General features: G+C 49.0%; 1 protein-coding gene across 1 annotated transcript in view; it reads right to left on the reverse strand.

The window, feature by feature from the left end:
• LOC144139006 (uncharacterized) overlaps window positions 1-12328 on the reverse strand; it is a 221424-nt gene that overhangs the window by 19283 nt on the left and 189813 nt on the right. The window contains exons 8-9 of the mRNA XM_077671508.1: window positions 7789-7881; window positions 464-518 (exon numbers count right to left, since the gene is read on the reverse strand). Coding sequence (XP_077527634.1) covers window positions 464-518; window positions 7789-7881 — 148 coding nt within the window. The remainder of the gene's footprint in view (window positions 1-463; window positions 519-7788; window positions 7882-12328) is intronic.

A 12328-nucleotide genomic window follows, 5' to 3' on the forward strand; every position in this document is an offset into this window, starting at 1 on the left:
AATCGCAGCAAGTAGCATCTGCATCATGCACTGACTCAATACGTCTGAGAGCACGTGCACATCTCGTCGCGATGCACAGAAGGCATGCCTTGTTAAGTGTTACTGTTAAAGCTATCACCAGAGTTACACAACTCAGTAACACAAACTTTCCACCCTGACGTAACTTAGAAGCGAGGTTACTTCGTTAAAATAACTGCTTACTCAAAAGCAATGCAGTACTCCGAAAAATGTGCTTTTCAAGCTCAGTACAGGTAAGACAAAAAAAAAAAAAAAAAGAGAGAGAGAGAGAGAGAGAAAGAAAAAAAAAAAAAAAACTTAGTCAACTTCTCTTTAGTGGTTGCGTTATCATTCCACTCAAGCAGCTCGGGCCACATGCCATGCGCAGCGACACAGCGGCAGCAGGCACACTTTTGTGGGGGGTTGCAGAGTTGAAATAAGGAAATTGCATCACCTGTCTGCTCACCGTTGGGTAATGTTGGCGTCTTTTTGGTCTGAACCCTCGCTGTCGCATTGTTTACCTAGACGTGGGGAGCAAGAAGAGCCGTTAGCCGAGCCAAGACAAGTCCACAATGGGGCGAGAGGCAAACACCCAAGCAGCCGCCAGACGGCTCAAGCAAGAAAAACACCCCGACAGCGTGCACACCCCTTGCAAGGTACTCGACATGCGACAAGCACAAGGCTTTACATCTCCTCCGCCTTGCCACGCCCCGAGCTGGCTTCTCTCTGTTCGCACGCGGCATGCACTTCCGACATCGCCTCCATGTAGGCCCAAATAAAAATTTAACGCAACTTCAGCGAGCTTCAGCTCTGAATAAAACTCGATCACTTGTTCTTGAATGTCAGTTCTTCATTGTGGCTTAATTCTGGTCTAACTGCATTTGGGTGTGAAACAATTGGCAGTCCAAGACACCCGGTAAGCTTTGGCTGCAACTAACCGTGCTCCATGGCCACTTGCTCCTAAAGGCAGACGCCACATCACCCGGGGAGGAGCGACAATCTCATCCTCGCAAGTAGGGCATACACAAATGCTTTTGCCACACTCAGTTACGAAAGCTCCCTTGACCACTGCGCGATTAAAAAATTCAGCTTTGCATTCAAACATCAAGCTCCAGTGCTAATCTTATTAACACCGCACTATCATTTACAAGGGTTAGGCTAACGGTAAACTTCAACTGTACAAACAAGCAGTGCGCAGAACTCCGACTGCGACTTTCGGCACGACCCCTGCCAGAGAGAAGCCAGCCCGTGCGGTGCACTCGCCTCATCGTCAGTTCATGCTTGCCGCTCCACAAGTTCAGTGTTAGTCCCACTTAAGCTCCACCTTGGACATTCCCCCAACCATTCTCAAATATGCACTCCCGTTCATCATTCAGGTAACCCCCGGTCATTCAAAACAGTGGTTAAGCCCAGTTTTCCAAGAACACTGCACAAAAACATGTCCCCCACATAGTGGAGTGCGTGCTGCGCTGGAGTGCTGCGGGCGTCCCTTCCCTCGGCAGATGCTTGCGTCGCCATTAGCTCGGGCAAAGGCTCAATTACTGCCAAGGCTAAAAACTATACTTAACTTGCTTGACTGTGAGGTCTTGTTGAACTCCAAGAATTGACTTCTGCACCAATTATTTTAACCATGATTTCATTAGTAAAGAATACAGACTGACTGTAGTAAGCCTTCCGGACAGTTTCGTAAAAATATTGAAATAAATTCCACGGGACACGTTTTAATGCTTGCTGTACGAACTTTTTACCTTGTATGATTTTGCATTCTATTCTATCTAAGCTATTTAGGCCAGGGCCTTGTTAGCAAGACTTCAATGTGTACGTAAGTGATTGCCTTAGATCAAGACTTGAACCGAACCAGTGCTGTCATCAGCTTGCTGTTCACAGTCGGGATTAAACAAAATTATTTCTGCCAAAAAGTGTCACCCTGCTACATTTTCTGCATTTGCAATGCCATTCCTCGGAAACTGGTGCATGTTTGTGTCAAAGCAGGCCTGACGGCGCAGATTGCGACAATTCTTATCGGTCCTTGGAGCTTTATTCTTGTTCAGTTTCAGTTAGCAGTTCTTGGCTCATGAAGGGACACTAAAGAGAGTTGTGGCCATTGTCTGATTTAAGTCCTAAAATGTGCATGCCATGTTCTGCATTTATTCTATGTTTTATAAAGGTTTCTTGAATAAAAAATAGGGCATTCTGAAGTGCTGTTTTCAGTGCAAAACAACCTTGCGGTACAGAAATCTGTAGACTGAGCCCTTTTACCCTGTAAAAAGTGTGCGCGAAGAAAGAAAGTATCTATTATCGGAAATATCAAAGCTCCTAACAATGAGATAACCTAAAAAGAGGTGCAAATCGGTCCGAAATTACTGTAGTAGGCCATAAAGTGGCCACTAATTTGTCGTGTTCTGAATCAAGGATCTAAATTACACAATAAGCCAGTAATTGGGGTTGAACAAAATCACTTCAGTGTCCCTTCACAGCCCTCTCGCAAACTACACCACGGGACGCCAGCACGCCTTCAGCACAGCACTCACCCCGGCAAATTGAAGAACAAAACACGCCCATCATGTTCAAACGCACACACAATAGCCAGCAAGAAAGAAGAGCTCAGGAGAAACAGGGGGGAGTGGGGGAGAGAGGGGGGAGACAGCAAGGCGTCATGAACGTGTACAGTGCAAGAAAACACGAAAAAAGAAGGGGGGAGGGGGGGGAAGCCGCACGGCGGCAGAGACACGTTTCCCCAGCTGACGGCAAGCATGGTAAAAGGGCTGACAAACACGGCTAGGCTCGGGACACAAAGGATTAGAACAACGCAGCGACACGCCAGTGTGGCATTAACATGTACGAAGGATAGAGAGGCCTGCATGGTGCGTCTGTAAGCGCTGCCACAAAAATCATGCTTGCGCCAGCCGGGGAAACCGGCGAGACGTCTGGCGGGCCGGATTTGTAGCCGGCCGCGTCAAGAGTCAAACCAAACGGGGCCGCGTCCAGAGCTTCGTTCCCTCAAAAGGGGATGATTACCTGCACAAGTATAGGATTAAATGCCCTTCGCAACTGCAGCTGGATTTTGGTGAACGGCAGACTAGCTGCTTAGGCCTGGCCACTACAGATCTTGAACATCTGAAGTCTTGGGGTGCTTGGTCCCAATCTGCCAACATGACCTAGACGCAATTTTGAAAGCCAATCTTTCAGAGCTGCGTACCAACTCATCAATTCTAAGCACACCAAACGAACCTACTGTGCACCAATGTTGCAGCGCATTTTAATTGGTAAAACTACCCTCCAAAGAGCTCGTCATCTTTAACGGATGTTATCACACACACAGCCTTACTGACGCAGTTTCGGAACTGGGCCTGAGCTCGAAATACTGAGCTTAGAAAACCAATAGCTCGCAATGGCAGTCACAGCATCGGCAGCTAGTAGAGAGCGCTTATAACAGCCCTGCCCCGAACTGCACTGTCCAATGGCTGCTCCGCCCACCTTCACGTAGTTTTGTAATGATCACATTTGAACCAAACGATGGCCCTACACTCCTCCGCCTCCCAGCGGTGGCCTCAAAAGCAGCAGCTCTGGACGCGGCCAAGTTAGTCCCCGTCCCCAGCCGTCCTCGGTCGTTTCCTCGGGTGGGGGTAGGGGGAGCCGGACAACCGACCACGTCAGGCACCGACAGAGACACTCGTGGCACACAGACAACTAGAGAGGCAGCACACGCGCCACACCTGAGCCCCACACCCCGTGGCCTCTACCAACCAGCAGCAGCCAACAGAGAGAATCTACGCAGGGGACGCAGCCCGCCCGCACGCCACACAGCAGACCCTGCCCTCGCACGACAGGGCTCGTCAAGGCTAGGAACGCTTATTAGGGCAAGTCTTGATCGAATGTGACTGATTGTAGGGTTTAACGCACAGACAAAACGCAGGCGATGAGGCGCACCGTAGTGGAGGGCTCCAGATTACTCTTGACCACCTGGGGATCTTTAGCGTGCGCCGAAATCTCGTATACACGGGCGTTTTTAAAGTGGCCACCGCGGCCGGGAATCGAACCGACGACCTCGCGCTCAGCAGCGCACCGCCTTAGCCACTGAGCCACCGCGGCGGGTTTATTAGGGCAAGTCTGTGCTTACCATGCATTTAGACAGCTTGGACAACACAGCTTGCCTTCAAACTGGAGATTTCTTCCTGCTTCTGGGGCTTCACTCTAACCTGTCATTTACCAAACGCAGCCGATATGGGTTAGACTAAGAAAGAAGCACATTGCTCAGCAGTTGTGCTTCCCGAACAAGTTTCTCCGGCAAGAAAGGCGCCCTGCCGAGTTTTACAGGGTCCATTCGGTATCAGAGTCAAGCAACCAAGTTTGGCAATGTGCCTCTAGAGAAGGTCTATCAGGGCCTGAAGCAGTGCCTCCCCTAGTCTGTACTGCATGCCCACCCAAAGTGCCATTTTAAACTGCACTACTATATTCTGCGAACTAGAACCCTCCAGCCCTGGGACACATCCTGACATGACAGCCACTCCAAAGTTTCAACCGCTCAGATCATCGCTGGAAGAGGCAGGGTCTGTGTGGGCAGGGCAGGTTGCGACCCGTCCGTGCTCTAGGGCACACATAACCTGCAAGCAAAGGTAACGTCCACTGTGGTACCCCACCACCTCCCCATCACCCCCCTCCCTCCCTCCCTCCCTCCGGGGGAGGCAAGGAGGGAAGTGAGGAGGAGGAGGAGGCGGGAGAGAGCAGAGTAATAATGAAGAAAACAACAAACGAATGAGAAGAAGAAGAAGACTGGGCCGTGCTGCAGGCAATGCTCTCTGGGTGTGGTTATTCATCCAGCAACCACGCTAGCCCCCTTGCAACTTTGGCCCGAGCCGAGCAAGCGTGTGTGTTTCGTTCAAGGCACAGCCACCAGGCAGAAGAGAGCTGCAGACGCAAAAGGGGGCGGGGGGCTCCCTGACCCTCCGTCCCTCCGCCGTGGAACCCAGCCAAGCCAATCTTTGAAACGTGGCCTCCCCGTGCAAGCAACACACCACAGAATTTAGTGCCGACCCAAATTGTCTAGGAAGGTGGTATTCCAAGCCTGCCTCAAGGAAGTGAGATCTAGGCAAGCTGTACCTATCCTTTAGCCACCTGCAGCCACACATCCTTTGCTATATATCCTTCAGGTGTCCCTTGCCAGACATCCTGTACATTTTTATTTTGCGAAATGTCTTAGGATGTCCTTTGAAAATTTTCTGCAAGACATCTTCCAGACATCTTGGGCTATACAACCCCTAACCGCTGCTGGCCGGACATTCTACACGTAATTTTTGCAAGGCATCTTTTAGGTCTAAGATATCCTTCAGATATTCACTGTAAGAACTCTTGTAGGCATCTTGCACTATAAGTCTTCTAGATGTTAAGATATCCTTTAGCCATTTCCTGTAAGGAGTCTTAGACATTTTGCACAATTTTTCTTTACATTTTCCTTTTTGCAAGATGTCTTTTAGATGTATTCTCACAACCCATTATGGCAAGAACTCCTTGGGATTATTGTGACCAGTTTTTCCTTCACATAGGCTTCTTCAAGTGTTGCACCAAGTACAAGTAGAGCTGAAGCGAGACTTGACCTGTCAAAGGTTGTTCCCCTAACCTGCCCTGGCATCTAAAGCTTCTGCACTACGCTATAGTCCCATTACCTACTGCTGCAACAAGTCTAGAGTAAGCTTGAACTACAAAACTTTGACCCTGCCCCATCCCAAAGAAGTACTAAGTACCAGGTTGCTGCTCCGTTGGTGGCTGTGCGCTGTCCCCAAATAGCTCCCTAACCATGTGAAATTTCTCCTCACTAGATTCAGCAATGGAAGCGGCAATGCTTAAAAACATTCACTGGTCACAGAAGTTCATAAAAGAAGACTCAATTCAGCTCACATCAGGGATTGATTGATTGTAGGGTTTAACGCACCGTCGCAACGCAGGCGATGAGGTGCGCCGTAGTGGAGGGCTCCAGATGAATTTTGACCACCTGGGGATCTTTAACGTGCGCCGAAATCTCGTACACACGGGCGTTTTTGCTTTTCGCCTCCATCAGAAAAGCGGCCGCCGCGGCCGGGAATCGAACCCGCGACCTCGTGCTCAGCAGCGCATTGCCTTAGCCACTGAGCCACCGCGGCGGGTCTCACATAAGGCAGCCTTTCTCACAATCTCTCGTATGGAGCACCGTATGGAAACTCCCGTATGGAGGTTCCCGTATGCAAGACCGAATGCCTCTTTTATGAACTTTTATGAATGCCTCTTTTATGAAGCCAGTACGTTTTCAAGCGTTGTTGCGCGTTCCTAACAAGACGAGCTTCTGTCCACCTCTCCATTTCAACAACGAGAATCGTTAAGTCCCCTTTTCACCCGGGCTTTAGTGACCCGGCCAGGATGCTGGGATCGGGCAGGGAGCCCCCCGCGGGAGGTGAACCGTGCGCTCATTCTCAGAAACTTGCAGGAAGGAGTTTGTTCTCAGTTCTCTCAGTTCCCCCAGGCGAGCAACATTCTCTCTCGAGCGAGTGGGCAGAGGCCTGCTCTGAGGTCTTACCTGTGACCCCCAATACACATACTTTTTCCCAGCGCTTTAGCTAACGCCGGCCTCTAAAGCCTCGGAGCTCGGCGAGACACTCTGAAGGAACGAAAGGCCACAGGTCACAACCACTGCATGTCGTCAGGTACCAGCAGATACGACACAACGCTTGCCCCCTCCAGCAAGTGACCCCCCGCCACCCCACGAGTACCAAGCCTGCTTGGAGTCGAGCCTACGGCCTCCAGAAGACTTTACACTGCTCTGATTGGCGAAACGTGCCGTGAATGGCTGTTTTACACAACGAAAAAGGCACCCAATACTGAAAGGCAGCATATCTGGACACTGACACACCACAGTGACCGCTGGCACAGAGGACCCCAACACCAACACTGCATGAAATGAAATGGGAGCACCTTGCCAGCAGTCAATGGGGAGAAAACTTGTCTTCCGCACTTTTCCAACAACTCTCAGCCATTATTTAACTAGGCAAGCACCTTCAAGTGGCACAACTAACGCTGCCTGACAGCTGACGGGAGTCCCGGGACAAACGCACTTTCCAGGCAGGCTTGGTAGAGTAAGCAACCCGCGTTAGAGACACCTGTAGCTGAATTGAAGCATTCAATTCAGCTACGGTTGCATGGTGGAACACACTCAAATAAAAACAATGCGTGGCGACCCTCCCAAATCGGGGAAGGAATTCACCAGTCTCCACTGCAATGTGGGAGTAACCACAGGTAAACAGGGGTGGGTGCACAGTAAAGACGAAAAACCCCTGGAAAAAAAAAAGGGGTGGGAGGGGAGTATAGTTGAAGGGGGGCGGGGGACAGCACCAAGGCCAACGCCTCGGGAGGACCAAGGGTGCGATTGGTTTCAGCGGCTCTTGGTATGAACAAAATGGGGGAAAATGAATGTTTTTAGAAGGGAGGGACTGCGGGAGTTGGGGTGGTGGGATTCATGAGAGGGGGCAGGGCCGGGGAAGTAGGTGAAGGCGGGTGAGATTCGAGGCAGAGAAAGAACACATGGAAAAACAGAACACCATGTGCATTTTTTTAGTCAGGCAGTGGGTTTTCAAATAAAAACATGTCACAGGTTTAGAGAAGACGCCAGAGATGACAATTAGGGCCGGCATGGGGTTGGGGTGGGGATGGACGCCCAAACACACACACACACAGGGGGGAAGGGGGGAGAGCAGAGGGGGAGGGGGGTCAGCAAACTGGCCAAAGATGATGACGAAGTAGGTAAAAAAAGACGTCCATGCACACCTCGATCTTTCTGCCTTCGACAACTGTGCCGTTCAATTGCTCTCGTGCTCGGTCGGCATCCGCACTAGTTGCGAACGTGACAAAACCGAAGCCCTGCATGCAAGAAAGAACAAAAGGCAAAGAGGGGCAGCGCTCCAGACAGCAGCAGAGGTGTGTACTGCTCGCTCGCTCCACAGGTTTCAAAAATGTCAACCATGCACCACCACGCAACGGACTGAGCCGGGCCGGGTGAGGAGAAAACCCGCGCACAATGCAGCAACACACCCCGAGGGGAGGGGGAGGTCGTCCGCCGCCCAGAGGGGGAGAGGGGGACGCCCCCTCTCCCCCTCCGGGGGCTGCCGCCCCCGCCCTGACGATGACAAAGCAGTGCAAGGTGCAAAGCGCTCGGGGTCGCAGGCTCAGGGTCGCAAGCGGTGATCTTTAACACTAAGAGGTCGTGTGCTCACGGGAGAAAAATTGCAGGCAGTGACAAGCGTTCCCCGACGCCCAGTTGTATGAAGCACAGAGGGAACCCCCCCTGTGTCCCCCCGTCCTGAAAATTAACTCGGAGTAGGTACCAGAGTTTAGCGGTGCTGTAACGACGTAACAGGTCAACAACTAACTTTCACACTATGACGATGGGAAGGCAAGCTAGAAGACCAAGTCCAGTCAGAGGCAAATGAAATGCAAACACGGAAATATCAACCAGAACACGCAAAATCGATAAATACTTTTCGTTGAGATATCCAATAATGCCGCCCTATTTGGAAAGCCACATTTCCCAACTTTGTTTTTGTAACTAAGGCGTATCATTTCGGCGCTATGTCAAATGGCGCTATTTGTGTGTTCTGGTTCATATTTTCGTGCTTGTGTTTCCTTTGTACCTGACTGTACGAATGAAGCCACTGCAAACCTAGTCATGTTTTGCATTAAATACTACTTGACACTGGCAGATTACTGACCAACTACTTGTTAATAGCTCATATGCCCGCAATGAAAAAGCCATCGCTATAAAAATAAGTTTGGTCTCGCCTGGATAACACACGCACACAAGAACGAGGTAGCCTGTAAGGCAGGAAAAAGAAGGCCGTGTGCAACCAGCATTATGGCAGCCCTGAAGTGTTAACAAGAGAGAACGGGGGGAACGGCTTGTCACTGCTGCCCAACAAGCAACCGATGCGTCTAAGGCCTAAGGTAAGCTCCTCACAAACAAGAGAAGAAGACACGAGAGGCACATGGAAGCCATGCAATCTCCGAGCAACCCGGGCGTTCTTGCAACCCGCCAATTCCACACAGACATGACCGTGAGCCGCGACCGCCACCGCGCACGCGCGCCACGGCGTTCAAATGCAAGTCACCCAAAGGCCCGGTCCGGTTCGCACGTCCTTGCGTTATTGTAACAGCAGTGAATCGCTCTAGTCTTTTTCTTAAAAGGCATGATCGCTTGCGTTTCGTGCACCATAAAAGGGGGAAAAAAAATGTACACACGAAAGAGAGAAAAAACAAGCTCAGTTTTTTTGAGAGTGAGAATGGCAGAGCGGCGTTTGTCATGTCGGCCCGCCTAGGCAGTTTGGCGTTAGCGTGCAGCCAGTCAGGGGCAAAGCTCTATTGGAAAAGAGGCTGATCATACAGCTGGATTAGAGAGGAGTGGTCTGTAGGGTGAAGCAATCAAACTCGCTGAATCTGCAGTATGCTCCAATCGCAGCAGTACTTTTTCCAGCAGCAAAACCTACACACAAAGCAATCTTCGCCAATCATCTTGTGGAGAATGCAGTTTAAATTTTTTTTTTTCACACCTTCCTATAACATGACACGACTGCAAACAGACTCCAAAATGCACCTTACAAAGACAGAGCTACCACCCACACGGCTCTACTTTAAAAATACACTACTCAGCAATTCAGGTTTTCCTGTCTTTTGAACTGCTCTGGTAGGCAGTCAAACAACTGTCTGAATGACAAAAGCTACTTATTAGTTCAAAATTGGTGCAGCCTACAACTTGTATGGCAGCTTGCTGTACAAATGCTGCCACAGGGCACAGAGACAGCTCGACAGCGTGTCTTCACCCCACAATGTTTTTGACCCCATGCTGCCAGTAAAATATCTAAAAAAAAAAAAAAAAAGGCCACCGTGCAAAACGACGCTCCGCCACCTCACCCCACAGTAAACGAGCAGCTGAAGACACCTCTCCGACGTTTCCACAGCTTGCAGACGAAAGGGGGGGTACAACGCACACACAAACACTTTTCGGCAACAAACGTCGGCGTACTCTAGAGGCAACGCAATGCAAAAGGAGAGTGCAGAGATACAGGAGCAAAGAGGAGGGTGCAGTTAAACTGTAGTTAACCAAAAATAATCTCTACAGAATAGCAGCGCGCATCGTTTCACCTTCTGCAGCAAGCCAGTGCAAGCAAACTAAATTCGAGGCTCCTACACCTTACAGTCTGGAGACCAGTTATGGCTACGAAAGCGTATCTTCTGTGACTCCTCTAGTACCTGTCCCTTTCCTTCAGCTGTAAATGTGTAAATCACAGATCAATTAACGTAATAGAAAAAAGGTGACAGACAGAGCAAGAAGCAAATATGAGCAAGAAAGCCAACACCTGCACTGCGTTTCCGATTCTGTTCTACACCTCCTGTGCTGCTATTATGTTAAACTACATAACCAACCCTCTCCACATTAGCATTCAGAACTGCACGGATATGAAATCTTCCTTCTGAAATTTTCACATGATAGCTCGTTCCATCTCCTTGCTTTAAAAAGCTGCACATTCCCGCTCTCGACATTGCCCAATCACAAGGCAGAGTGTGAAACGATGGCACAGAAGATGCCTAAGGCATCCGCTTAATCTTTGGCACAGCGATCCAATTAGGTTTGCCGAAAGGCGGGGGCACAGAGATAAGGTGCGTTCGGAGAGATCGCCTTCAGGGCAGCTCTGCGATTCAATGCAACAGGTGTTGTGTGTCGTCAAAAGAGAGCATTGTCAGGGTCAACAAGAGGTCAAGAACCGTATCACAGCAAGGCCATGTCAAAGAAAAAAAATGAGTGAACAATCAAAAAACAAAGGGAGCGAGAAAGAGAGAAATAGAAGAGACCATAACCAACTAACATTGCAAATGCTCCTCTATAGACAATGCCAAACCACCACCATTTGCCATGACAGAAGCGCCAAGTAATTGCGTCAGCAAGGATAGAAAAAAATACAAAACAGGGGAGGTGTAAAAGGGAGGGAGGCAGAATGGAGGTGGTAGTGATCCAGAAGTGTTAGTAAGTGTGACCGGATTAAAGAAAATTGGAAGGGAAGGAACGGGGTTATGGCAACAGCTTCGTAAAAGCAAATATGCCAATGAGCAAGGAGATGAAAAAAAAAAAGTAGAGAGAGAGAGAGAGAGAGAGAGAGATTCTTGTAGTGGTATTGAGCTACGCCTGGCAGACACCCCACCAAAACACAGCAGCCTGTGAATCACACCTCCAGTCACTATGTCCCTCGATCAGATCAAATAAGGTTAAATTTTTCCCGTAGCGTTCTTTTTGGAAGGCAAGGTGTTTAGAGCACCTCAGATATAAACTAAAGACGACTTAAAAAAAAAAAAAAAAAAGGCTATTAAGAAACGATTACACCGCCCTTTCTGTGTAGCAGCTCATTATCACCACGTTAGTGTATCTTTCAAAAATGCCAGAAAATATGAATCCAAATCAGTATACAGCCCCATGTGCTATGCCCGATGCATTCCCTTCGTCACTGCCTTTTGCTGCTGCTTGACTAATATACAATACTGATATTAGTTGATTGGGGCTGCAGAGTGGCGAGAGAGAGCTATGTTGGCTGCAAACTTCAAGCTGAACTTTTGGAGGAAAAGTGCTTTTTGTGATTTACAAGCCCCTTGAAAAAAAGAAAAGGAAAAAGCACCAACACGGGGATGTAAGGGTGTCACGCTGCCATCACTGCTTTTATTTTAAAATTTTGGGCCCCTTTTGCAAAGAAATGCATAGCAACTGCGTGGAGCTTTTCCATGATAAATTTTTCCCACCAACTTCACATCTGTTGCAGCACGAAAACACAAACACGACTGCAATGGACGGAAGTATTGAACTTTGCCACTATTAAACGACAACGAATGCATGAATAGCAGCAGCGCAGATGAATGCAGATTGTTCAGTTCAATACCAATGTTAAGAGTCACAAGAGATATTTCATAGCAGGAGGACATTAAGCGCAACAACCCTTCATACATCCCAGGACTGATGCTTCTTTTTTTTTAATTTGTTGCCTGGACCTGGTTTGCATAAACACTAACAGGTAAAAGTCGTTGAATGTCCTCAAAGAAGGGAAAGCCATCCAGAGCAGAAGATAGCTTTTATATTTAATGGAAAAAAAAAAAAAAATGGGGGAATTGACAAAGTGAGATTAGGGTGGGGATATGAAACGACAAAGAAGCAGCAAGCCTTCTACGGTAAAACGCTCGGCATTCTCAGACGGTACATCTTAATAAGAGACAACGACAACAGGCTCTACAGAGAGATAAGGCGTGTGTTGTGTGTGAGAGAAGAGTCTCGAAA

Source organism: Haemaphysalis longicornis, unplaced genomic scaffold, assembly GCF_048455015.1.
Source record: "Haemaphysalis longicornis isolate Haplotype H1 unplaced genomic scaffold, Haemaphysalis longicornis Haplotype H1 scaffold_5, whole genome shotgun sequence".
Lineage (NCBI taxonomy): Eukaryota > Metazoa > Arthropoda > Arachnida > Ixodida > Ixodidae > Haemaphysalis > Haemaphysalis longicornis.